The sequence below is a fragment of the Astatotilapia calliptera genome, chromosome 10 (assembly GCF_900246225.1).
Source record: "Astatotilapia calliptera chromosome 10, fAstCal1.2, whole genome shotgun sequence".
NCBI lineage: Eukaryota > Metazoa > Chordata > Actinopteri > Cichliformes > Cichlidae > Astatotilapia > Astatotilapia calliptera.
In genome coordinates, this window is record NC_039311.1 from 19,731,822 (window position 1) to 19,757,561 (window position 25,740).

The following is a 25,740-nucleotide window of genomic DNA, read 5'->3' on the forward strand; positions in this document are numbered from 1 at the left end:
ACCCTTCCAAAAAAAAAAAAAATCGATCGGCCCATAAAAACAAAAAATCGCCAACTGCCCGATGGCCAGTCCAGCTATGAGGATGCCCAGAGATACTTGGTTGCCACCAGTGGTTATCACTGATTACAAGACAGGTGCTATGTTGGTATAAAGGAAGTAATGCAACTCTTTTCTGCAACTTAAAAGCCATCTCAGATCACAGCTTGGGTCTTTGAGACATTGTGTTGTAGCCTTGAGATTTCAAATATATGAAAAAAGGGCACTTCTGCTTTGAATTCTTATATGAAACGATAGAAAGTTGATCGGAGGCCTTTTTCCAAACTCCCAGCAACATGTCAGTAACTCGCTGTTTGAGCTATTGAGATGAGAGGTTTCAAGATCAGAGTTGGGTGAAAGATATTAGATAGAAAAATGAGCATAAGACAGAAAAACCATTAGATTATCACTTTTCAGACATGAAAAAAAGTGGAAAGTAAACCTGATGAAACAGCAAAATATAGCTTCTGCTCATTGACAGAAAAAAAGCAAAATGTTTTTCCCCCATTTACCCACAGCTCAAAACCCATAGCTTTCTTAAAATCAGATACAGAAGTGTATCTGTAGTTTATTTCTTGCTGTATTTGACAAAATCAAATTAAAAATTTTGAAGCTGTGAAGTAACACCCCCCCCCCACCAAATAAATAATTAAATAAATAAACCAAAAGCACCACAGACAATAGAGGCAGTGTACTCTTGATTCTAATTTAAGTGTGTCGGTATCAGTTTTCATTCTTCATGTGCTTGTTTATGTGCTTTTGTTTGTTCTGCCAGACTCCTACATTGCCAAATCAGCCTCGTTGCCAGGCTACGGCAGAAATGCACTGAACAGGGTAAGGAATCAATGGGTTTTGGCTGTGTGTGTGTGTGTGTGTGTGTGTGTGTGTGTGTGTGTGTGTGTGTGTGTGTGTGTGTGTGTGTGTGTGTGTGTGTGTGTGTGTGTGTGTGTGTGTGTGTGTTCCGGTTCTTCCTATCTTGGTGGGGACCAAAATCAGAAATTTACTATACTGGTGGGGACCAACAGCCTTCGTGGGGACCAAAAACCAGGTCCCCACGGTGTTGCCACGGTGTTGAAGTCATTTTTCACACTCAAAATGTGGTTTTAGTGTCAGGGTTACAATTGGGATTAGGCATTTATTTTTGATGGTTAGGGTAAGCGGCTAGGGAAAGCATTACGTCAATAAGATGTCCCCACGAGGATAGCAACACCAGATGAGAGTGTGTGTGTGTGTGTGTGTGTGTGTGTGTGTGTGTGTGTGTGTGTGTGTGTGTGTGTGATGACTCGCCTTGTGTTTGGAGACAAAAACCAAGTTCCCATAATTGATGATTGCAGTCCACAGATAATGAATGTAGGTTTCCTCTCAAGAGTCAGAGAGAATAAGATACACATGGCCATTTGCTAAACTGTAATACATTGCAAAGTCCTTCATTTGCTACTGACCTGAAACCCATTTGTATCAGTTGCTTCTTAAGGCCAAGTGAGACAAATGGCATGATGCTGTCGATACATTAGTGTGATAAGCTGTTAGACTAAAAAACACTAAAATATTGTAAAATATTAAATGTGTATTTTTATTCCATGTTTTCCTAAAATGCACTTTCCTGTTGCGGCAGCCTGGGAGTGTTGGTGGAGATTATTACCAGTATGACAGCACTAATGCAGTTAATTGGCAGATAAGAGGTAAGCCTATTGCTCAGCTCAATCTGCTTACTTGAGTTTTTCTCTTGATCAATTGCCTACCTTAACACATGTTAGTCAGAACTGTTGGAACAGCAATTGTCAGTGACTCCTTTTTTTCTCCTTCTTTTCAGAATATAAGGTAAGATCCAGTTGCTAGTAAGAAGTAAGAAAGTAAGAAATCTGTTGCTGAGCAAAGAGTGACAGGTTTGTATCAGTGGATAAGAATGATGATGTTGCTTCTTTAATCTGAATAATGAATTAATCTCACTCAGTAGCACCCACTTCAGCCAGAGAAATTGTAACGGTGACAGACTCATTTTACTGACAGCAAAGTCAAACCCACAAATAGACGTTAACAAAAGCTAACAGTACCAGCCTTGTCTTTTTATGGCAAGATAAGTATATGTGTACTCATGAATATGAGTAAACACAGGCTGACAGTACTATGACAGTACTCTCTAAGATCAAGCTGCCTAAATGGAAAGTTAATAATAAATAATAGTCATGTATTGTGTATATACTAGTGCATGGCGATTCTCCAGTATTGTCTGGTCTGTAGTTTTTCTCCTTTTTAGGCAGTTGCTAGGCAACATGGTATCTCAACATAGCATGCATAATTCAAGTTTTGTGGTTAAAAAATTGCATGATATTGTCGTGAAATTTTAATCATATGACGCTTTTAAGGTGTTATAGGCACATAAACTACAAAGGCATCAGTTAACTTGGTAGGTGGTTGCTTGGCAACATGATGATATCACAACACCTGCTATAGATGAGAACCTTCAGGGAAAATTTTGGTTGCTCAAATCTTGTTTGCGTAGTTATTTTGTATATAATCACAATAAATATATATTTCTTCTTTTTAGTTTTATGTAACAATGTTACATGTTGGTGTCACATGCTGTATCCTGAAAAAGCTCCTATTTATTTTTGTACTTTTTGGCACTGAATTAAAAATACATGTAAAGTAAAACCGTTCAAGCTTTATTTTTGTTTGTATTTAGATGATTATAATTTATAGTTCAGGAAGATCAGAATTATGCTGAAACAGACATCAGTAGACTTGATTCTGCTGCGTAATTATTGTAAATAATTTTCACTTGTTCTTTAAAAGTCATCATTTTAGGATAAAAAAGAAAATCAACCGAGAACTTCATTAACACCAGAAAAAAACAGCATTTCTTAACATTTTCATTGGTGAAATCACAAATTTGAAAAAATAAACTTAATGTTCTTTTTTTTTATTCATATACAGTTTTAGGGGTTGTTGGCATTGTAACTGCATTTGACCACTAGAGGGTAAAACAAATGCAAAATGATTCAGATTCTTCTGATGCAAACATGTTAAAATATATACTGAATTTCCAAAATTTTTACTGATGTTTTTGTTTTCATCCTCATTCAAATAATCATTTTCAGTAAAGAATTTAGAAAGAAGTCAGCATTTAAAGTCCTTTTAAGTCCTTTTAGCGTTTCATACTTGTTTCAGCTAAATCACCCATGGTGCATTTTGATGAGGAACCTTACAGGAATATTAATAATAAAACAACCCTTTGACAGGTATTAATAATATGTTTTCTTTCTTCATAAGATCTACCCATATGAAGCCCTTGTGGTGTCAGTCAGAGGGCAGCAGCGCCTCCCCAGTGATGTGGACCGAGCCAGACTAGAGGTGACCTGTTATAGGACCCAACTCTTTCACAAAGTCTACATCAAGCGTTGCTTTTGATCTTTCAGACTGTGATGAAAGCTCTCAACACTAAAGAACAAAAAACCCTGCAGTGTCCCTCATGTTGGACACAATGAGCACTGCAGATGTTTTACGAGTCATAGAGCAGCAAAGAAAGCAGAATACAGAGCCTTCCTCTAAGCACTAAGTGGCAGATGTTGTTGCCCATAGCCTCAAACAACCTGCAATGTAAAGCTGAATGGACAGACTGATCATTAGCGGAGAAAAACATTTAAAGCACAGTGTTCCCTGTGTGCTGCACTGTGCAAAAGTCCTGAGTCACCATTCATTTCTTTATATTTTGCTAACAAAATGGGAAATAGGTGCAGTGATTTACTGAAACACGTGCAAACGTAAATGGAAATAGAGTGCATAAAGCAAAAACAGAATTTTTACAGTTCCAAAGAGCTTGAACTTTCTAGGCCTCTTGAAGGACATTCAAAGATTTTGACTGCCTTTTGTTCAGTTGTTTGTCAAGATGATCCCGCACTGCTTCAGAAATGTTGAATTCCAGGCTCAGGTACAAGGAGTGGACTAAGAAAAAACTGCCAGTGTCCTAAGAAAAAAATTGAAAGTGCTTCTGAAAGCCTGGATAGTTATTGCTCAAACCACTTTAAAATTACGAGAAAGCCAGGCTACTTAAAAGCAAACTTTACAGAAATGAGGGTGACTTGATACTTTTGTATAGTACTGTATGTCTTTTCATTTGGTACTATATCAGTAAAGGTCACTACTTATGAATTTTAGAAACTCTGTGCAACTGGTCGTGTCACATTATTAATGTTTTTTCTCTATGGTTTATTAAATGTAAAAATTAGATTGTGTTTTAATCTTCTTTGTCTCTTCCTGCTAACAGCGTCATCTCTCCCCAGAGGAGTTTTATAGAGTCTTCAGCATGTCCATGTCTGCCTTTGACCGTCTTGCTCAGTGGAAACAAAATGAACTGAAGAAACAGGTCAGACTCTTCTGAGAAAAGTCAACAGATCCTTTCACTGAACCCAGCTTGAGTCCATGGCTCAGCGGAAGAAGAACTGAACAAAATAAGAAGGCAGAAGAGAGATGTTCTTGGCTTGTTGTAGCTGCTGTGTGTTTGGACTTCTTAAGCAATGTTTGTGAAGTCTGCCAAGTGGCCAAAATTGAGGAAAAATCCCCACCAAGAAGGGAAAACTGAGTGGTAGAAAACTAAAAGAGGAGCAGAGAGCTTCACTGGAGCTACAACGGGTTGCTTGTGCCTCTCCTACCAGCAGATGGCAGTGTGTTTACACGAGCGTTACAGTTTTTGTCTGAACTACTGATGTGCTTTTTAAGAAACTCCAGGTCTGCCAAAAAAACGTGTATTCTTATGAAGTATGTCAGCTGTTCTAGAATCTAGTTTTGGGGGGTGAGAGTTGCTGCAAAGTCTGATAAACTGGCAAGACAAGAAAATGAGCACTGTGTGATTCTCAACATTGGGGTTACTGAACATGGTGTATAAATAATGTGTTTTTATAATGTGCACATCTTGAAAACCAAAGGTTTTCGTCTACATTTTTCAAACAACATGTTTGATTTTTGATGTCAGTATTTCTGAAGCCATATTACATACTTCTTTTCTACATGTGCAAGCAGACTGGACAGTCCATTGACGTCTGCTTTGAAATGACATTTGACATAAATGAGCTGCGTCATGGCTCAGAGCTGGGAGGTGTTAGTTTAGAAGTGGGGGTTTAGTACCATACACTTTAAAATAAGATGTGTGCGTTTCACTTATATATGGAAATCCAAGCTTTTTGTTCGTATTTGCAGTTATTCTCAAGAAACAAGCCCGAAATTCAGATGCTGGACAACAGTTGAAACTTTTTTTCTGACATGTTGTGTATGTGTGAGGGTGTGAGTGTATGACTGACGATGGTAAACAGTTAATCAAGAATTATTATTTTTATTAATATTTAAAAGCCATCTGAACAAAGTGAAGAACTCTGAATATAAGGAACGCCAAGAAAGGAAATATTGAAGGAAGAAATATGAAAATATGAAGTAAAGGTTTGTGTTTGTGATTAACAGATGCAATATGTAGTGACTGAGCTGAAAGTGGTCTAATTAAAACAAAAATCACTGGATAGCTGTTGCAAAGAATGACTCAAGTTTGTTTTAACTGGCTGTAAAAGGTGAAGTAATGCCGTTGAACCAAGTGGAGGGTTTTTGTGTTTACAGGCTGCAGCAATTAATCACATATACAACGTTTGCCTTTTTGTTTATTGGAGTTTTCATTTACAGCCTAATGTCTTTCACTGCTACTCTTAAATAAATGATGCACTGATTTATTTAGTGTGCGGTATTTTTTTTTCCAACCCTCGAATGCAACTCAATAGAAGTTATGATGTTATCTGTTCTATGGTTTGTATTTTTAGACTTCACTGACACAATCATTAATCAAGGGCTCATCTTTAAAGTGCTTTCACCTGGACCTCTCTTATCTCTCAGAGTGTTCAGTTTTACTGCAGATCTGGGGGTACGGAGAGCTGCTTCCTTATCTGGAAAATATATGAATTTTGATAAACGCTTTAGGAAAGTGGAGGACTATCAGTGAATATATCTCTTGGCAGATTTGTATTTTTGTGCACATAATAATAATAATTTATATGAGTTTACTATATGAACATTTTTTTAATTAAAGTAATGTGCATTTTAGAAATATAATACATAGTCTGAGAGGTTTAAATACAATTATTTATTTAACTGAGTGACATTTATTGCAGCTACACCACCTGAATTAGCACCCAACCGTTGCAATCTTTTTTATTCATAAACTTGTATTAGCTGTTATTTGGTATCATGAACATAGACGTTTATTTTTTTTTCTGGTTGTACTTTGGTTTTACCACCTGACATGGATGGTTTACCAGCTGAATTTACCCATTAGTATCCATATTTAAGAGAACACAGCCAGCCATGAAGACCTCACTGGGTTACTCTGTATGATGAAACATTATTTTCACTGTTATTATTATTTTATTTCATATTAATAGTCTCATATTCATGGTGGAGCCATCGTGACATATGACAAATTGCTGAACAAAATTCTAGTAATTATCTCAACAGCTTCAAAACTATCTGGATTTGATTTTTTTTTCTTGAAAAAGACAGTTTTCACCATTCTAAAGAACACCAACATTAATATTTGACTTTTTGTGTGAGAGAGACTGAACTCCTTCAGCCAAACTCTTCTTTAATAAGTCATCTTCAAGAAATAGTTTCCAGGCTTCTTGAAAGACCTCCACTGTGTTTTTAGGCGGCTTTAGAAACTCACTGTTTTACCTCCCTTTGTTCATATATGATTTAAACCAAAAATGGAATTTTCAGTCCAGTTCTTGTATAATCTAGCATACCTCATTATTTTCTCCCACTTACTTTTCCTTTCTGATGATGCTTCAGTGAACAGTAGATAATCAGCTGAAGAGCCAGATGCATCTCTCAGGTCCCGTGTCAGGTCTTTACTAGATATCTTGCTGTTTTGCAATGATGTGACGTTCAGATATTGTTCATCTGCTGTAGGTAGATTTTATTTAGTTATTTTTAGCCCTTCTACTTATTTTGTCCCCCACTTTTCCAATTTCCTTTAGATTTTTTAGGGACACACTGCACACCATAGTGGGACTTCCCAAGTTTAAGGATGAAAAAAAAAAATACAATTTTATACCTGTCAAACCTTGATATCAGTGCCATTTTGTATTATAGATTTGACTAAAGAAATAGGAACAAATTATCTGTTTTTGCAGTGAATTGACCAAAGATACAATTTAAAACTGATTCTTTGCTAACTTATATATAGAAGCAAAACTGTTTCATTCCTTTAGTTAGGTTATTTTTTATGCTTGAGTGGTTCAGACTTCGGGTCCTAACAAACAACCAAACTGTCACGACCTGCGGGGTCGGCAAGGCACTGATCAGCAATCTCTCTCCCCCTCCCCTGTTTTGCCGGGGCGGAACTCATGGCGGGTTCACGCCCTCGGCCCACGCCCTCCCGGATCATGCACACCTGGGCCTCATCAGACCAGCTGGTATATCAGAAGGAGGAGATCAGCTGTTCAACGCTGGATTGTTGTGAAGACTCCTGTCAGTACACGTCGAGCCCTAGTTTCCCACACTTCCGCCTCAGAAAGTAACACTTGTCTCTCTGTTCTAGATTCCCCGGACCCGTCCCCGTGTTTCCCCGTGTGGAGCGTGTAAGAGGTGGCTGGTCACTAGCGGAGAGAGGTTGGCGTGAGCGTGTGTGTGATCCCCTTGTTTTCCCTGGAGCCCTGGAACCCGTCCTCGCACATCTTGTATATAGCACTGTCCTCGCACTGCCTGTAAATACACTTGGTGAAGATTTTTGTGAATAAACTGTCTCTGTTACAACGCACTCCGGAGTCCTGCGAGTGGATCCTCAGAGCAACCCGTGACACAAACAAATAAAAATTCCTCTGAAAATGGTGAAGTCCAAGGAGCCAAAAGCAGTCAATGAATGACTTTCAAAGAAAATGGAAAAAAAGAGAAAGACCTTCAGAAATCCTGGAGAACTATTGCTCAAGACCACTTCAAAAAAACCAAAAAAAAACAAAAAAAAAAATTCCAAGAAAGTCTGGCTCCTGAAAATCAGGCATTGCTTAAACCTTTTCCAGAGCACTGTAGACTCAAACATGTGCATGATCCTTGAGTAAGGACCTTCTTAACGTTAAAAAATAATTCTGCCTTTAATAATTATGGTTTATGATCTCTTAAAGTAAGAAAGTGCATATTTCTGGCCCCAACAGTATGCATCCCGGCCTCCAACCAGATATATTTGCTAATAAAAACCTGTTGTCTGGTTAATACTGTAGGAATTACATGATCATGTGAGTATTATGCCTTCCGTACCAAACTACTACCCCGGTATTGCCATGTTACTACCAAGCTGTAATGCTATGATGACTATTGTCACTGTGGATCTGTAACAGAACACCACCAGCACTAGGACCCAGCGGGACTCTTGATGATGAACAAGCAGCCCCTACTCAAAAAGTGTAGCGGCCACTCTGACTCACTTGGCCGCACAGAGGCCGACAGACCTCCGCTGTGTATGCGGGTACAACTCTTCTCACATGAGCAGAACTTGTAACCGAAGCAACTGAGGGATTATTACTGGAAACAAATCGGGCGGCACAGACTTCAGAACATCTGAAGACATGGACTCCAAACGACAGAGTGGTAAGTAAATATCCATGTATCGCACGGTAACTGTAAATACTTTATGATAAAGCCTCCATAGGTTGGGTGGGCACCAGTGTAAATGCAAGAGCTCCTCCACAGCGAGGCCACATTCATAAACCCAAACAGAAACAACTGGTTACATTAAAAAACATTATCCACCGTATCAGATACGATATACAGTTCTTTTCCAAACAAAAGCGATGTTATGGGTGGTTTTAATACATCTGGGTTCTCGTTAAACACACGTGAATGGAGAAGCAGCATCTGTCTCAAGTTTCTCTGAGTGAGCGAGCAGAGCGACTCGCGCCTCGCTGCCGGTTGACTCCTGGGGAGTGGGGAGTGATGTCATACAGCCACGCGCCGGGTGGTGCGCTGTGTGAGTGGATGGAGGAGGTATCCTCAGGTAGAGTGATGCAATCTGATACCAACAGAAAAGTGCCCTGTTGGAAGCAGCGCTGCTGGTGGGAAGCAGCAGCAGCTGAATGGCTGCTCTGTTTCAAAACCCTTCAGGCCACTGTGTTGCAAACAGGAAGCTTCTTTACGGGAGACCAGGTGATGAAGAAGGGGCTTAATTTGAAAGATAATAAGAAAGGGGGTTCGTTTGTCACAGAGGTAACTGGTTAAATAGGCAGTTTGCATTAAACGGAAATGTAAATGGATGTCAATGGCATAGCTCAATGCAGCTGCAGAATTAAATTCTAAGCATCTTATCTTGGAATTTGGGACTCTTATCTTATCTCATCTCATCTTAACATCCTATAACACATAACTTCCCCAGTTCACTGTATTTTTATTAAGTGTGCAGTTCATCTCTTTTTATTATAAGATTTGTGTGAATTTATTGATAATTCGTCTTTTGAAGCAGCTAAATGTAAATAAGCCAATCTTTTTTGTCTTATGGACAGGTGACAAATAAAAGGAAAGAAATAACATTGTTGGGCCACTACATGCCACAGTATGGCACTAAACTTAAATATCTCTGGATCTCTAATGGAGGTCTCTTTTCCAACTGATTCTCACTCATTTGGTGTTTTAGTGATGGTGGTGCTCACACTGTCTAACAAGCTGATCTAAAATCACAGATAGATGTTCTTCCATCTTGAGACCAGGTGATTGTGAAGGCTACAGCATACTATACACATCACTTTTTATAAATTATTAATTAAGAGATTCATTGGCCACCTGTGTCTTACGGATACGAATGTTGCTAACTAGTAAAGGCCATTCAAATCAGAAGTGATTCTTTATAGGATAAAAGCTATGTTATTCTTCCCTGTAAAAGCAGGGAACCTTTCTGTCTGTAAATTTGTCTGTTTGTCAGGAGGATGAAACAAAAACTATCAACCTGACTTTCATGAAAAGTTGCGCATGGACAAATTGAAGAACTGATTCAGTTTTGTTGTGCACCTGGATCACTTTCTTTTTCTTTCCTTAAAAACTGGAAAATGCTGCATTGGCTTTGGCAGACGTTGGGCTCGCTGCCCTTTTAGTTATTTTATTTACACTTCTGCTTTTCCAATGTGAAAATGTGTTGGAGGGGAAAAACATGGAGCACTCAGACACAAGTGGCAAATCCACAGCCAAATGGTTGGAGCAGCTGTACACTGCAGGAGAAAATATTCTCACAGTAAATGTGTGAATACTTGATACTGGAGATTTGGCAAAATATTGCAAGAGCTTCAGTGGCTGGGAAAAATTGGTAGATTCTGAGCTGTGGATAAAGGAGAGATTAAAGAGCTGCAAAGTTTTCTCACAAGCCTATTTTAATTTAAAAAGGTAAACATACCCCTCACTGAATTTTACACTGTTTCTGCGTGCATTCTGCCTATAAGTGGTTTATTGCATTTGCACATATGATTTTCCTCAGTTTAATATGTGTCACAAGCCTTGACCTCTGCCACGTTTGCCTTAAAATCCCTTTTCCTCTACGATTCATTCCAGTGCACAACACACCCCCTCGCTCCATTTTCAGAAAGTGCACAACTCCCTCTTGATTGGATTTCAAGTTGTGTTTCACACAGAAATATAACCTTCACGAATGGAAGTGAGACTGCAGCTCGAAGCCAGAATTAGCTGCGCTTCAAATCAGCTGTGATTACATTTTCTGTAACAGAAACGCAACAGAGCAGCAGGTCTGTACATGTGTCCCATGTGTGTCTGGTGTAGGTGGAAGCTAAGCTGATGTGGTGATGATAGCAGCTTCCCCCTGCCACCAAAGTGGAAAAACAGAGAATCCTGATATTTTGTCCTCATCATCACCCTGTCACTCCCCGTAAAAGCAATAAAAAATAAAACCTTTGAGTGGGTGCGTGTGTCTGTGTGTGTACGTACGCCTCAGTGTTTGCATTTGTGAAAGACAGTGATGACAGGTAGTAACAGTAAAGTGTGGACTGGTCCAGTCATTTTAAATCGTGTGCACTTGATAGGATTATTGCAGACTTAGTTCAAGAAAAGAAAGAAAACTAGCTAATTTCCAGATTTCATGCCTTCACAACTCATACTAACTGTGTTCTGGCTGCTGCGTTATCTTTACAAACCATTTTCATTCCACTCTGGGCAAATAAAGACTTTCAGTATTTATAAAAGTCGTTTGTGCCCCTCTGTTTCCTGTGTTTCCACACCATTTGCTATCTGCAGAAAATGATAAGATACTAAAAGAATGCGAAAAGAATTCGTCTACTGTTTCCCCCCAGCTGTTTCTTTTTAAGTATCTTGCTATCTTTGTTGTGGACTTTTTAAAGTGTCTGACTGAACGCTAACCCCAGGCAAGCACTGACACCATCTTTTGTTGTCACGAAAATATGAATTACTGGATGCTGTGTCTCTGAAGTAGACTTTTGTCTTAGTGGGAGATGCTGGGCCTGCCAAGCCTTGAACTTTGGCCTCTGTCTGAAGAGGACGGGTGTCTGGGGAAGGGACAGAGGGAGACAGGCGAGGGAGAGGAGTTGAAGGAAAAGGATCTCAGAGGAAGGGAAAGAAAGGAGTGGCAGAGAGAATGTGCAATCTGGAGGGACCTCAGTGCTGAGGAGTGTGGGGGAGGCAGGAAGAGGACAGTTTCATACGGTTTTTGCGTAGAGTATATGTCTTAAATTACCCTTGTTACACATATTAATGTCAGTCAGGTAACAGAATCTATGGAAGCAAAAAGCAGTACAGTTCAGTGCATTCATATAGAGTACTTCTGAGTCATGAAGTGTTGGTAAAATTATAACATGGAGGGATATTTTGAATGGGAGAGGCAAGTGAGGATGGGTAGCCTTGGATTTATGTTAATTGGTGTGTTCGAATTATAATGGATGGGAACGAAAGCCTCAGTTTAGGAGAGCCAAAGTGTCTTTCCTGTTTTGACCTGCTGCTTATAGGTATTATGCGGCGAGAAAAGCGGCAGCAGCAGCAGCAGTAAGTAGCAGTTGTTTTGTTCTGAGCTGCAACCAAACACACTAAATCAGTCCAAATGAGAGTCGCATGGCCCGAGTCTCATGACTGATCTTCATCAGGAAGTCTGTCTGTGGAAACACACAGAAAAAGGAACGTGAAGACGCACAAACAAACACATTCCTCTTTGTACTCTTGTGACTGTATGTTTACTCAGACGAGGAAGCGAGAGACGAATTAACAGTGAGCGTTTGTGCTTCCTCTTAGTTAAGTGAATGATCGTGTCTATCAGTGGGGAAAAAAAGGATTTGAAGAGGAAATTTGTGCCGTGTGTGTGTGTGTATGTGCTTGCATGTGTGTGGTTCTGGGTGGAGTGGGGGTGCGTGGGGCAGTGGGGGATTACAAAGATCCCTCTGTGGGTGAGACAGACCACAATCCTGCAGAACAGCTGATTCTCAGCTTCTGAACCCTCAGGTCCCTTGAGAGAGAGAGAGAGGGAAATAGAAGGAGAGAGAAATAAAGATATAGACTCAGAGATGAGGGGGAGAGAGAGAGCAGACTGATGTCCTTGACTGTGCGTGTCTTTGAGACCGGCAGAAAATAGATCAGAGCACTGGTCTGATTACTCGAGATCTTTGTTGATTGTTTTTTAATTGACGTTTCCTCAAGTAGAGCAAAATGCATCTGCAAATTGAGCACCCATCAGATAGGAATCTTTCTATTCAGTTGGTTTGGGAGAAATGTAGAGTATGGGCAAGAGATGGAGGGAGAGCATGCAGCGAGAGAAGATGTTGGGGCAGAAACAGAAACAGCAGGACACAAAATGGGAAAGTGGGAAGAAGTGAAGGAGAGTCAAGATCAGGAAGGAGGGGAGAGAAGCTCCTGTCGACAGCAAAGACAGGAAACCACAGCTGCACTCGCACGTACACTCACTCATACACACACGCACGCACACACACAGCTGCTGGAGATACAACCCTGCATGCCCGTGGATTGAGACCGTGCAGCTGCGTTGCACCACGCCCCTCTTACACTGTGTGTTAGTTCCTGTTTTGTTTTCTCCGGGAGTCTCTGACTCCGACAATACGATTGTTTGCTCTGGTCTTGCCGAGCATTGTGGCCATCTAATTTTGGCCCTTGCGGAGACAATAGAGTATTGTCCGAGTGAGAGGGGGAGGCGGAAGAGGCTTGTGAGAGAGTCAGGGCTTTTTCGCTCACTCTCTCTGTCTTCACGTTGTGTGTGAGGAAAACAGACTGTTTTGATCTTATTTTTATTTAACCCTTGTTCCATTTCTTTTCTGGGAATGGGCAATTCATTTATTTATGTTTTTTTTAGGTGTACTTATGCCATAATAAATTGTAAACATACTAAAGCTTATTGATCTGACTAATCATTGTGAAGCATGTTCTTCTTAACAAAGCCATAAAATTAAGTGGATCAGATTGTAAAAAGGGACACGAGGCGAAAGAGTCTGCTCTTTCAAATCATTGCTGAAAAATCCTGTTGCTTTTCCAGCTTTCCAGCTATGAACTTTCTGCTTTGTATTATGAATGAAACTGAACTGTAAATTTGACATTTTTAATGCCAAAAAATACAAAATTTAAATGTTTCCACAAACTATAATCTTTCCAGTGTGGATAAAGCCACATAAAAAGCACAGGCTATTAAAACCTCCCACTGGAAACCAAAGGGACATGAAACTATTTTAGACTTGGTTGCACTTGACCTGTTCAAGTGTATGAATAATACTTCATCAAATAACAGTGGATAATATCAGAGAAGCAGTTCTAATGTCTTCAGTGTTTAATTAAAAGTCAATATCAGAAGAAAAGCTGCTTGCTGTGTGTTCAGACTAATCCTAAGATACGCCTTTCAATCTTCTTATATTTAGAAGTAAACAAGTAAATGAACTAACTTGGGGCTTCAAGCAGTTTGGTAACCATCTCCTGTCCTCTGTGGTGAAGCTATACATTTTCCTCTTCACTTTGGCTCCATTTCCTTTAGGGAAGGAAGCTTCCTCCTCCTCACCTTCTTTTTTCTCCGGCTCCCCCTCCTGCTCCTCCTCCTCCTCTTTGTTGGCTGTGAGCAGGCAGGATGTGTGAGAGTGTGTCAGGGCATTTGAAACAATGTCAAGGTCAACAAAACACACACACGGACACACACGCTTGACCCACACAGGATGTAGGAGTGAAAAGAGTAAGTTTTTCAAAGAAAGCACAAAATATCAACGTGGAAAGTCGGATTTAACGCTTAGTAGTGACACACAGAAAACTCGCTGTGTTCCCAAAAAGGCTTGCTCCGAGCGGGACAAAATCACCAGGGTGACATTAGAGGATGTTAAAAATCTTTTCCCTGTCAGCTGTTGCAGCAGCTGACAGCTGAGTTCCAAACTGACTTCATGCCACTTGTGAACTGACAGTTTGGCCTTGTGATGATCTGATGGCCATGCTGAGCACTCAGGATTTTACTTTATTGCTTTTACCTTAAACATTCTTCCCTTAGACAATATTATAGCCTTAAAAACTGCATAAAGCATTATTACCATGCAGATTGTACGCAGTTATATTTATCTATAAAATGTGACTACAGCAGCTAAAGACATAAAGGCCTAAATGTCCTCCAGTTTTCTGCTTCTGAATTCAGACAAATCTGGTTATTGTACTGCTATCCTTAAAATCGTAGAAACATGCTGTCTAACCAGATACTTTCTATCTATTGCATTACTGTGGCCTTCAGTAACACTGTGAGGCATCCTTGAGTCATTTTTGTCCAGGACATATCCTTTAGCGCACACATTAGACAAATATGTAAGAATGCTTTCTTTCATGTGCTAAATTCAATGGGAAACACCCTTTCTTAGAGTGATGCTAAAAAAAACAGTTCATACTTTTTTACTTTGTGGCTGGACTCTTGTAATTCATTATTATCAGGCTGTTTTAAAAACTCCCTAAAAAGCTTTCAGTGTTTCAAAACACTGCAGTGAGAGTACTAACAATGAGATCATATTTCTCCCAGATTAGCTTCTCTTCATTGGCTCCCTGTTGAATTTAAACTTCGCCTCACACACAAGGTCTTGAATAATCAGGGCCGTCATATCTTAAAGACCTCACAGTACCATATGATCATAAACAGAACACTTCGCTCTGAGACTGCAGGCTTATTTGTGGTTATTAAAAGTTTCTAAAAGTAGAATGGGAGGCAGAGCTTTCAGCTGTTAGGCTGCTCTTCTGTGGACCCAGCTCCCAGTTTGTATTTAGTAGACAGACACCCTCTCTACTTTTAGGATTAGACTTAAAACTTTCCGTTTTGATAAGGCATACAGTTAGAACGATCCCTCCCTGACTTCCCATGATGCACTGAGCAGTTCTTCTCCACTTATCTCTTCTCATTCCCCATTCATTATATTGCTTTGTAAGGCATTGCACTTTGTGTTATCCCTCCCATAGTGTGTGTTTTGTCCTTGTTTCTCTGTTCCCTCCTTTTTTCTTTTTCCCCTCACCCCGTTTGTGGCTGCCTGTCCCTGAGCCTGGTTCAGCTGCAGGTTTCTTCCTGTCAAAAGAAAGTTTTCCCTTCCCGCTGTCTCCAAGTGCTTGCTCATAGGGGATCATCATATTGTTGGGGTTTTCTCTCTAATATTATGGGATCTTTACATTACAATATTTTGATGAATTGATATAAATAAAATTTAGTTGAAGTGAATAACCTGGTGGTTCTTGAAATCAGAAGAGTATTACATGATGTCTGTTTTTGTGGTTTCTAGTTGTGATGGAACGACTTGTAAATGAGTTAGGCTCTCTGCTGAAGATGTTGGACCACGAGACGGTCAGTCCTGCTACCGCTGAAAAAATGGCATCCATACGTAACATCCTGGACTCACTGCAGCTGTCAGGTACAGAATCTCCAATGTTAGGATGGCAATGTAAATAACTCAGGTTAATATTTCTTAACATGTACAGTTTCTTGTACAGCACAGGTTAATACATTTCACACAGCACAGAAATAACTTACAGTTCTTTACTTAGTCAACTGCACTGAATGACCTTTCCCAATTGTTTAAATTTAGGACTTCGAAGAAGGTCCACTCGGTCCTGGCTGGTCCAGCCAGCCGTAGTCTAAGCAGTTTAAGGTCTGGCTGCAGATAGACTACATCAATAAAGTGAAAAACTCATTTGTCCAAACTTCCAATTGTTTTTAAGTCACTCACTATGATTTTGATGTTGCTGTTTGATTGATGGTTTTGTGATTTCCACTGACTGTGTAATATATTCTCCCTTGAAGATAATAAAGATCTGATCTTTCAGATAGAGCCCAGTAATAATAAAATTGCCCTTTTGTGTTACTTTTATTATTTATTTTATTTCCTGCTCTTCTGTCAGGTGCTACTGGCTTCTTATAGCATGCATAGTTCTACTGTAAGATTGGACATCTAGAGACTGAAGTTTCTGTCTTTTGGACATCTGCATTTTGGTTAGGTTTTGGTAAAACGATTTTAGGATGAAATATGACTTGCAGAAACATCAGGGCAGTATTTAAAATGGTGTTTCATTAGAAAAAAGTCATGCATTATAAACAGTTTGATTGCCAGACTTGTCTCACTAGTGCCAAGAAACACCTTCTGCACACCAGCAGGTCAGATAGAACAGCAGCATTTGATGTCCTGGCATTACAAAAATAGTAAAAGCAGCACTTTATTTCAATACAATGTAGAAATAAGAATATTCAATGTAGAAGTGTTTTTTTATTTATTCAGGATGAATTCAGCTGAGTGTGATGGCAGCAGTTTAGCCAAAAAGAAAAAAAGAAAAAAAAAGTCAGAAGTGTCACATCAACAGTACTACAGCATGTCTTTCTTTTTTGTCTGTTTGCAATGGTGTGACCCTACTGTGTTTAGCCAACCACACTGAAACTGTTCAACTTGAGAGAGTGCAGCAGTTGTTGTGCTACAAAATGCAGCCTCTGTGACATGAAATCTTGCTGAGGTCTTTACAGACAAATCCCTTTTTATCTGGAAGAATACAGGATGTCGGGGAGGATAAAAGGATCCGTGTAAGAGGATAATGAAATGCAAAGAGGATAATGAGAACAGCAAAACATCCCGATGGTCTCAGAAAACAAATATTAGACTGGACCCAGTCTGTCGTGTCCATACTCATCTTTTTTAAATAGTTGCTGTGTATTTCGCATCATTGTATCTGTTTTTTTCTGTCAAACCTTTCTGTGACCTTTCACACACATTTTCTTTGTTCTTGCTGTACAAAGATTTTCAATCTCAGTTCTGTACTCCCTGTACATAGGTCACCATAGATCTAATTTTTATTGCAGATGAAATACTATTTATACTTCATTATTCAGTCTCTATAGCCCTTCTTAATCCTGACCTAAAAGCTATAGGCTATGTAACCCTAACTCTGATCCTGGTTTTAATCCATAATTTGTCTTTTCCACAGTGAACGGCTCTGATGTCTACATGAACAGCTGTCTCTATGGCAATGGCACGAGCTTTGTAGAGTCTCTGTTTGAGGATTTTGGTTAGTAGTCCTTCAAAATACCTTCGGTTCGGTTCAGTTACAAAAAAATCCTTTGTGTATGTATTTACAATCATTATACCTCTGTTTATATAAAATTATAAAGTTAATCATGATTAATCCTATCAGGCTGTGATTTGCACATGCTCAGTGCATCTCCAGTGGAGCAGAAAGAGCACAAGGATGAAGAGGAGAAGACTCATCCCAATAAATCTGTAAGTCATTCACAGAAACTACTTACCTACACCAGCCTTCCTTTTACCCCCAGTTCTGGTTCAGCAGCTACCTTTGGTTTTCAGACCCCAACTGACACTCCTCCTCCTCCTCCTCTGCCAACTACACCCCTTCCTGATGACTACTATGAAGAAGCTGTTCCTCTAGATCCGGGATCTACTCCTCAGTACTTTACCACCAGTATGAACACATGCATATACAAACGCACATGTATGTGCGCATTCATGTATAATGGTAATCAGATCAGTACCTTTGGTTCTGCTTTCTCACATACTCTATCTATTCACCTGTAGCATCCAGGAACTCTGTGGAGGACGCCTATTATGAAGATGCTGACAATAACTACCCCACCACCAGAATGAATGGGCCTCCCAAAAGCTCCTGTGAGTCTTAATCTGACCCTTATTCATGCTAGTTTATGTCTAGTAGTAGAGCTAGGATTTTGTGAATCACAATTTGTTTTGTGGATCTTCTGTAAAACAATAATTGCTTTGGTACTCAGACAATGACTCAGATGCTCTGAGTAGTTCCTACGAGTCTTACGAAGAAGAGGAAGAGGAAGCAAAGGGCCGAGACCAACCTCAGAGATGGACAGCCGAGGAAAGAACAGATGGACCGGTTCGAGACTGCCGCATCTGTGCCTTCCTACTGCGAAAGAAACGCTTTGGCCAGTGGGCTAAGCAGCTTGTTGTTGTCCGAGACAATAAACTGCAGGTAAATAGATGCTGCTGTTTATTAATGTTTATTTTATCATTCAAATCAAAGAATTGTCTTTTTCTGGTGTTATTCAAGGTAAATCCTTATTTATTTATGGTGAATCAGACAGTTGAACACACTTATTTGTAAGCCACAGTTTACACAGTTATTTTCCAGCTTATAACAGTAAGAGGCTAGGCTTACATAGATTATCTTTTACTCAAATAATGCATGTTCTTGACTTCTTCCTTCACAGTGTTTTAAAAGCATCAAAGAGAGCTCTCCCAACACAGAGCTCCCACTGAATCTTTGCAACGTCATCTATGTCCCTAAGGAAGGCCGGAAAAAGCGTCACGAGTTGCGCTTCTCATTACCTGGGGGCGAAGCGCTAGTCTTGGCAGTCCAGAGTAAAGAACAGGCCCAGCGATGGCTCAAGGTACCTTTTTTCACCTCATTAGAGGCACGGTGCTGAGACAGATGAGCAGACACAAGGCTGTGCCTGTAAATGAATGTTTTCTTTTTCTCTGTTCAGGTGGTCCACGATGTTGGCAGCCAGTGTAGCAACACTGAGGGGCTGGATGGATCAACTTCTCCAATTATACAGAGGAAGCTGGAGCTCGACAAGGTGAGTGTGCTTATCTGCGTATGTCCTTGAATGTCAGACTGTTTGTCCGCAGTGTTCTCTTTGTGGTCTTGCCACAAAGACCAAAATTTCCCATAAAACAGACTTAATGAGGAGCCCCAATGCCGGTCTAACGCTGTGCTCTTACTGTGTCTTACTATGACAAATGTAATTTGTGGCATACTGAATATATACCCCAGTTTTAACATTTCAGTGTCGCTGACATCACCCTCTTTCAGCCCACGCATGACACAACTATTCCTTTGGCTTCTAGTTTACAAGCAGTGAGTGAGGTGATTATTGCGGTTGCTGAGTTGCCTTGGTTTCAAAGAGCTTCAAGTCCTGAACAAACTGAATGCATGCTGACATGGCAGTTACACCCCACGTTGGCAGAAAGAAATAGTCATACTCCCAGAGGATACATTAATTTTTATTTATTTTTATTTTTAACATGAAAACGGAAAGACAAATGTGCCAATTTTTGCTATTCCTTGTCTCCTCTCTTCAAATGTTATAAAAGAGAGAAGTAAAAGTGTTTTGTTCCTTTTGTTGCCAGGTGCTACAGTCTGAGAGACAGGCTTCAGACTCAGACAGCGGGCCAACAGCAGACAGTCAGGCCACTGCACACGGGTCAGGACGAGACACTACTGACTCACTCAGTACGTGAACCTTCACCAGCAATTTTTGAGATGTTTTTGTTGCAACCGACTCTTTTTTATTGTGGTTGCTTCATTGAAATAAGCTTCTTGTGTGTACACTCTCAGTAATTATAGCACAAGACATGTTATTGCAGGTTAAATCGGTGGTTATAGTGAGATTTAACGTTAGATTAGTGTCTGTGGGTAATTTCTCAGTGTTACCACAGATATATTGGGACAGTTCAACATGATTTACACTTTACATGCTCTTTAAAATCACAGCAAAGCATCTTTCTGGTCTCGTTGGCATATTTCACAGTGAAAACAAACATTTAGATAGATGGTTGTTAAAGGGTATTTAGGCACAGTTCCGCAGATGCAGCACACTGTTGATCTGTGGGGAGAGGCATAACACCTTCCTCTCACGTGTTGTAAGATTAGGAGGTAAAGGATTCATTTCAGTATATTTGTAACACACATCATATACTGCATTGCTCTTCTAGCTTAATTTATGTTGCCATTTTTATGAAAAGAGAGGAACACTGTATGAGTAATACTATTCTGACTCATTCATTGATACTTTGTAGCAAATTTTAAAAAAGGTAAACTAATAACTGGCAGGGAGACGATTTTTTCCCTCCATTATTCTACATCTTTAACATAGAGAAACCAACATAGTTACAGTTTAAGAGAAATGTAAATGACTGTGATGCAACTTCTCTGTAGTAAATGATAACTGTATGTCTGTTACAAAGTTTAGTGGTTGTTGATGGGTTTTGTGTGAATAGTGTTTTACGTAGTCTAGCATCTTTTTAAACCATAAATATTTAAATAAGGGTTCTTCAAATGGTTCCTCAGTTTCTAAGAGTCCCCACTTTCAGGGTCTGGAACTCAGGTCCCCACAAGGCTACAAAAGCAAACACACACACAATATTTTTGTTTTTCTATCTACAAAATCAGGAAGGATAAACCAGGGAGATCCTTGGTGCTGGGTTAGAAAATAGGTCAAACACAGTGAAATTGGGAAACAGTTGTTTCAAATCTGTTTACGGACGAAGGAACTCTGATCCTAAAGAGACATGAGAGAGAGGGAGAGACAGGAAGTGAGGCTCGAGCAGATATGACATCCTTCCTGTCCTCTTCCTGCAATTGTCTCCCACTGACATCATCAGGAAGTTGTGTGAACAGTGCACTGCAGCACCTGGTACATTCAGAGTGAACTTGCAAACCGGCTGTCGGGGTCTGGTTGAATAAATACAAGCCATCTCTGAAATAACAAGATATTATTTCTTCAAAAGCTTCATGAGTCCTGTTTGGGTGCAGGGTCTTTTTCAAAAATGTATTTTTTCCAGAATTCAGACCTTTTACTTTATTCCAGTTTTCATCATGTTTTTGTTACATTGTAACTGATAAAATGTAAAACTTAAAAAAATAATAACAGCATGATATTTAAATGATGAGGCAACATTGTCTGTTTTACTGGCTGTATGTTATAAAGTTCAACTTCAGGATGTGTTTGACTTCAGACAGGGGGAAGCGTGGAGCATTTTCAGAGCTGACCGGGTCGATGAGCCGAGCAGCTGGGAGGAAAATCAATCGGATCATCACCTTTTCCAAGCGGAAACCTCCTTTACCAGGAGAGTCTCCTTTGTCTTCTGGCCAGCATGACAACCCCCGCTCTGGTGAGAAGACCTGATGAATACTTTGTTGAATGGCTGGTTAGTTAGAGAATCATCTAAGTGGCTGATTGATGTTTAGATTGTTTTCCATTAGCATTTGTAATTTGACATCAGTGTCAAAGAGTGTTAAAGGACAAATTAATGCTGATGATGCACAATTCAGAACAATAAAAATGCCTTTTAGGAAAAAAACTTATAACTGTAGAGATGTAAAAGTTATTGTACATATTCTTCCTATAATACACCAAATATTTGTCCACGAATTCCTCCTCCATGATCAGGAGCTAAACAATTATAATGTGCTGTAATGGGCACAAGTAGATATTAAGTCCCTGAAGTTTTTATTCCATATCTGTTGTTATGACATCATCAGTTTGCCTAGCCAACACCTAAGAACAAGCTAAAATGACTCATTTTTAGCATTCATGCCAATATAACAACTTATAAAAACATCATATCATTTTAATTTCATGATAATAACATCTAATTTAGATCCAGAAACCGAACGTCACATCAAACAGTGTTGGGTACATTATATGACAATGAATAAAATGTAAATACGTTCTTTTTAACACACTCATCAGGATATCTGAGCGTGTGTCTGAGCGGCTCTTGGAGGGAGCGGTGGTGCGTGCTCCGGGGTGGAAGTTTGTACCTGCAGAAGGACCCTGGGGACCAGCGACCCCCAATCATTGTGGTGCCACTCAAGGGGGCAGAGGTGATGCCAGGCGGGCTTGGACCTAAACATCCGTTCTCTTTCCGCATCCTACAGGGAGGCAACGAGCTGGCAGCTCTGGAGGTGAAGCAGGAGATCTTGAATCATTTTATCCAGCACAGGAGATTTAATGTATATACAGACTGATTTTATTTGTGCCACTTGGTTATATCACTGTTGATATAGATGAGAGGTATCATCAGTGTGCGCACAGGCATGCCACACCTTACATTTTTCTGCTCATGGACTAACAAATGTGCGTGTGTCTGTTCGTGTTTGTGTGTCATTCAGGCCAGCTGCTCTGAGGATCTTGGCCGCTGGCTTGGAGTTTTATTTGCAGAAACCGGCAGCAGCACTCTCCCTGAAGAGTTGCACTATGATTACATCGATGTGGACACACTTACTGACATACGGCATGCTGCCAGACACTCCTTCTTGTGAGTCAACAGTATGCGTTTTTGTGCATATGTTTACCCAATAGTCTTTTATTACAGCTTTTATTTTGAAATACTCATTTTTATATTCATATATCTTCCTCTTCTTTTTCTCCCAGGTGGGCTACAACAGCTAACTCCTCCAGTAGTGCTTCAATAGACTCCAGAACTTACGATGAGGTCTATGAAAGTGTTGCGGTGAGAAAACTTTATTTTTCTTTAATTCTAAGCAAGTGATGAGATACAAAAACCTTTATATTGAACACAGCAGACACAGAGATGTTTAAATCTGCTTCTACTCTCCTCACTGATCCTCTCCTCTCTCTTACATTCATTCATTGAAATTTATTGCAAATTTACAGAATACAAACACCATTTTTTTGTAACTTAGGATTTTAATACCATTCTGTGTTGAGCTTCACTGGAGCCCTAGTGAAACTACTAATAAGATTTTGGATAATAGATTAACAAAATATGTTTTCTTTTTTCTTTTTTAATCCGATCTTTAAAAAGCTTACATTTATCAGTCATATAAACATATAGTATTTATAGTATTTTCCTTTTCCTTAAAGTTCCTCTATTACATTTTGTTAATTAGAATTCATTAAATTATTCTGTTGCAGGAAGTGGATGTGGAGAGCAGAGGAGGCCAGGTGAGACGTCACGCTTCGTTCTCCAGCAGGGACTCTGAGAAAACTGAACAACAAGCTGCCATTAAGAGACATGCCTCCAGTGAGTCTCGGTTAATTTCATAATTCATTAGACTGTCTCCATGAAAGTGATTTGGGTTCAAATGTGGCCAAATCTGTCTTCATTTCCTTCTTTTTCACATCATAGATGTGAATCAGTATGGGCGGTATGGGAAGACACGGGCAGAGGAGGATGCCAGGCGGTACCTGAGAGAGAAAGAGGAGTTGGAGAAGCAGAAGGAGGACCTCAGAAATGCACTGATTTCCCTGCGCAAGGAGAAAAGGCAGTTGAAGGAGGAGGGGAAGAGCGGCACAGGTCAGAGACGAATCACACACACAGCGCTTGTTCAGTCGTAGGCTTCATAGCGGTCCTAATTATGAGTGTGTGTGTGTGTGTGTGTGTTCAGGTAATAGTGTGGAAAAGCAGTTAGCTGAGCTGGAAACACTGTGCAAACAGAAGGAGGAGGAACGGGTGGAGCTGGAACTGAGACTGACAGAGGTCAAAGAAAACCTGAAGAAGTCACTGGCTAGAGGGGCACTGGGTCCACCTACTGATACCAAGATCAACGTCAAGGTAGGCAGCAAACACACACATCTGTTTACAGCTGGAACTGAAGCTCTCCTTAGAAAACTCTTAATGAATGTACTTTAAAATATATACAAACGCTCTTATAAGAGTTCTTTACATACATACATTTAAATGCAGTCGTGAGGTTTTTTGTTTAGGATGGAGGTAAAAAGATGATACTAAAAATACATCAATATCAACGACTGCTAAAAGTTCATATGAGCTTCAGTGAAGATTTACGGTTGATTTTTGTCCAGAACATGAGCTGAGGGATTTCTCATATGAACAGCTGGGACTGTATTAAGACAAATCCTTTAAATCAGTGTGCAGTGTCTGTTACCAGACAAGTCATTTATTTGACCATATGGCCCTTATTTATTTGACTTTTATTTTATCAGGCTTTATATGTTTGTTTGCTAACATATGTTTCTCATTTTAGACATTTATAATGAGTTTCTGTGTTTGCTTGTTTTGGTGTTTCTCTCTTCATTCTTTCTGTGTTCTTGTATGCTTGTTTTAGTAATCCATCTGCTTTTGACTGGAAGAACTTTTGGTCTTCTTGTGTTGTTTTTAAAGTAACATCACTGGGCTCAAATAAGTGAAATCAAACTTTTACTGTTTTTTGGGGGGGTTGCCTGTGTGTTCGTGCGTAGGCGCAGGGCAGTAAGGTTGAAAAGGTTTACATGGAGACTGTGCCTGTCAACGCGGCATCTGAGCTTCGAAAGCGGCCTCCGTCTCTTTACGCCTCCTCCAAGGGGAATGTGATGCAGAAGGCAAAGGTAGAGTGCGCGTGTGTTTGTGTGTGCGAGGACCAAAAACTGCTTGACTCACATGCTCCCGTTTTACTGTTTCCAGGAGTGGGAGTCAAAGAAGGGGACATAGAGTGATCATAAACAGATCGACAGATGGAGACGAGGACGTTTGAAAGGAAAACGCAAGAAGAGCAAGAAAACTGGCACTGAAGAGAGAAAGGATGGACTCGGAGGCATTGCGCTCTCATTTCATCTAAAGGAAAAGTACAGGCAGCGTGATGCTGCACCAGCTACTGTAAATACGACATGCTCAGCTGATACATCAGTACCGTGTTAATGTGGATCACTATGAACGTGATGTGTACGTGTTGGTGTGAGTTTGCATGCGTGTTTACATTTGCACAGGGCTGCAGAAAGTTTAAAAAAAAAAAAAAGGAAAGCGTAGCAAAGGGAGAGTGTAGTTCTTCAACACTGTGAGTTCAGCGTTACAGGCAAGACGTTTTAGCTACACCCACTGGTTTGTATTATTTTTATACTTGATACTTGGAAATGAAAAATGAAAAACCTGGTTAAAGAAAATTTTTTAGTTATAATCTTAAATTATCATTATTAGTAAGAGAAGTACAGAATCTCATATCTTAATTGTGTATTTATACGTTTAATAAAAAATATCGAGTAGACACTGTTCCTAAAAGCAATGAATAAATGTTTGTTGTTGCAATGTGAAACAATTGGTTTTAACCTTTATATGACTCTTATTTTTCACATTTGACTTTTGCACTTTATCTTGTTGTATTTTGTGATTGCATAAATGTGTCCTCGGCCCCTCTCAGCTGAATCATTTGAAGATAAATGCCTGTGTCTGCTTTACCTGCCCTTCACTGAGAAACGAACACACGCAAATGTTGGAGTAAATAATTTTATAAAGAATATTTGTGTTTGGGACTGTTTATTTTATGTCCCCCGTGTCTATTTTCCCTCATTTCTTTAGACTTTTAAGATTCTTTACCAGAGTTTCTTTTATTGCTGCCTCTCATCCACCCCCAAGATGAGTTACCAATAATAGCAACAGAGCTCTGAAATAGAAGCACCACCTAGTGGTCAAATAAAATGCCACTTTTGTTTTAATGTTCTTGTTTTGCTTCCAAAGGCAA

The 25,740-nt window shown here is 39.8% G+C and overlaps 2 protein-coding genes across 6 annotated transcripts in view; both read left to right on the top strand.

Annotated features, from left to right (window-relative positions):
* Positions 1-5,750, top strand: part of LOC113030347 (actin-binding LIM protein 3-like) — a 54,648-nt gene extending 48,898 nt beyond the window's left edge. For 3 of the 4 annotated variants that reach the window (XM_026181727.1, XM_026181726.1, XM_026181724.1), the window contains 5 exons: positions 812-870; positions 1,652-1,718; positions 1,850-1,857; positions 3,310-3,390; positions 4,304-5,750. In XM_026181727.1, coding sequence (XP_026037512.1) covers positions 812-870; positions 1,652-1,718; positions 1,850-1,857; positions 3,310-3,390; positions 4,304-4,417 — 329 coding nt within the window. In that variant the 3' untranslated portion in view covers positions 4,418-5,750. Of the gene's footprint in view, positions 1-811; positions 871-1,651; positions 1,719-1,849; positions 1,858-3,304; positions 3,391-4,303 lie in introns of all 4 variants that reach the window. The other variant, XM_026181725.1, reaches the window with a different exon arrangement.
* Positions 5,751-8,487: 2,737 nt separating this feature from the next.
* afap1l1b (actin filament associated protein 1-like 1b) lies at positions 8,488-25,516 on the top strand. Of its 2 annotated transcripts, none has more exons than XM_026182530.1 (19): positions 8,488-8,655; positions 15,795-15,923; positions 17,482-17,562; positions 17,689-17,774; positions 17,859-18,003; positions 18,087-18,176; positions 18,296-18,507; positions 18,746-18,925; positions 19,022-19,114; positions 19,668-19,770; positions 21,276-21,431; positions 22,013-22,227; positions 22,435-22,580; positions 22,697-22,775; positions 23,201-23,309; positions 23,415-23,582; positions 23,674-23,840; positions 24,488-24,613; positions 24,690-25,516. In XM_026182530.1, the coding sequence occupies exons 1-19, from the start codon at positions 8,634-8,636 to the stop codon at positions 24,714-24,716; spliced, it is 2,334 nt and encodes a 777-aa protein (XP_026038315.1). In that variant the 5' UTR covers positions 8,488-8,633; the 3' UTR covers positions 24,717-25,516. The 2 variants fall into 2 exon arrangements, with proteins under 2 accessions (XP_026038315.1, XP_026038316.1); XM_026182531.1 differs by having other exon boundaries at positions 17,859-17,973.
* The last annotated feature ends 224 nt before the right edge of the window (positions 25,517-25,740 follow it).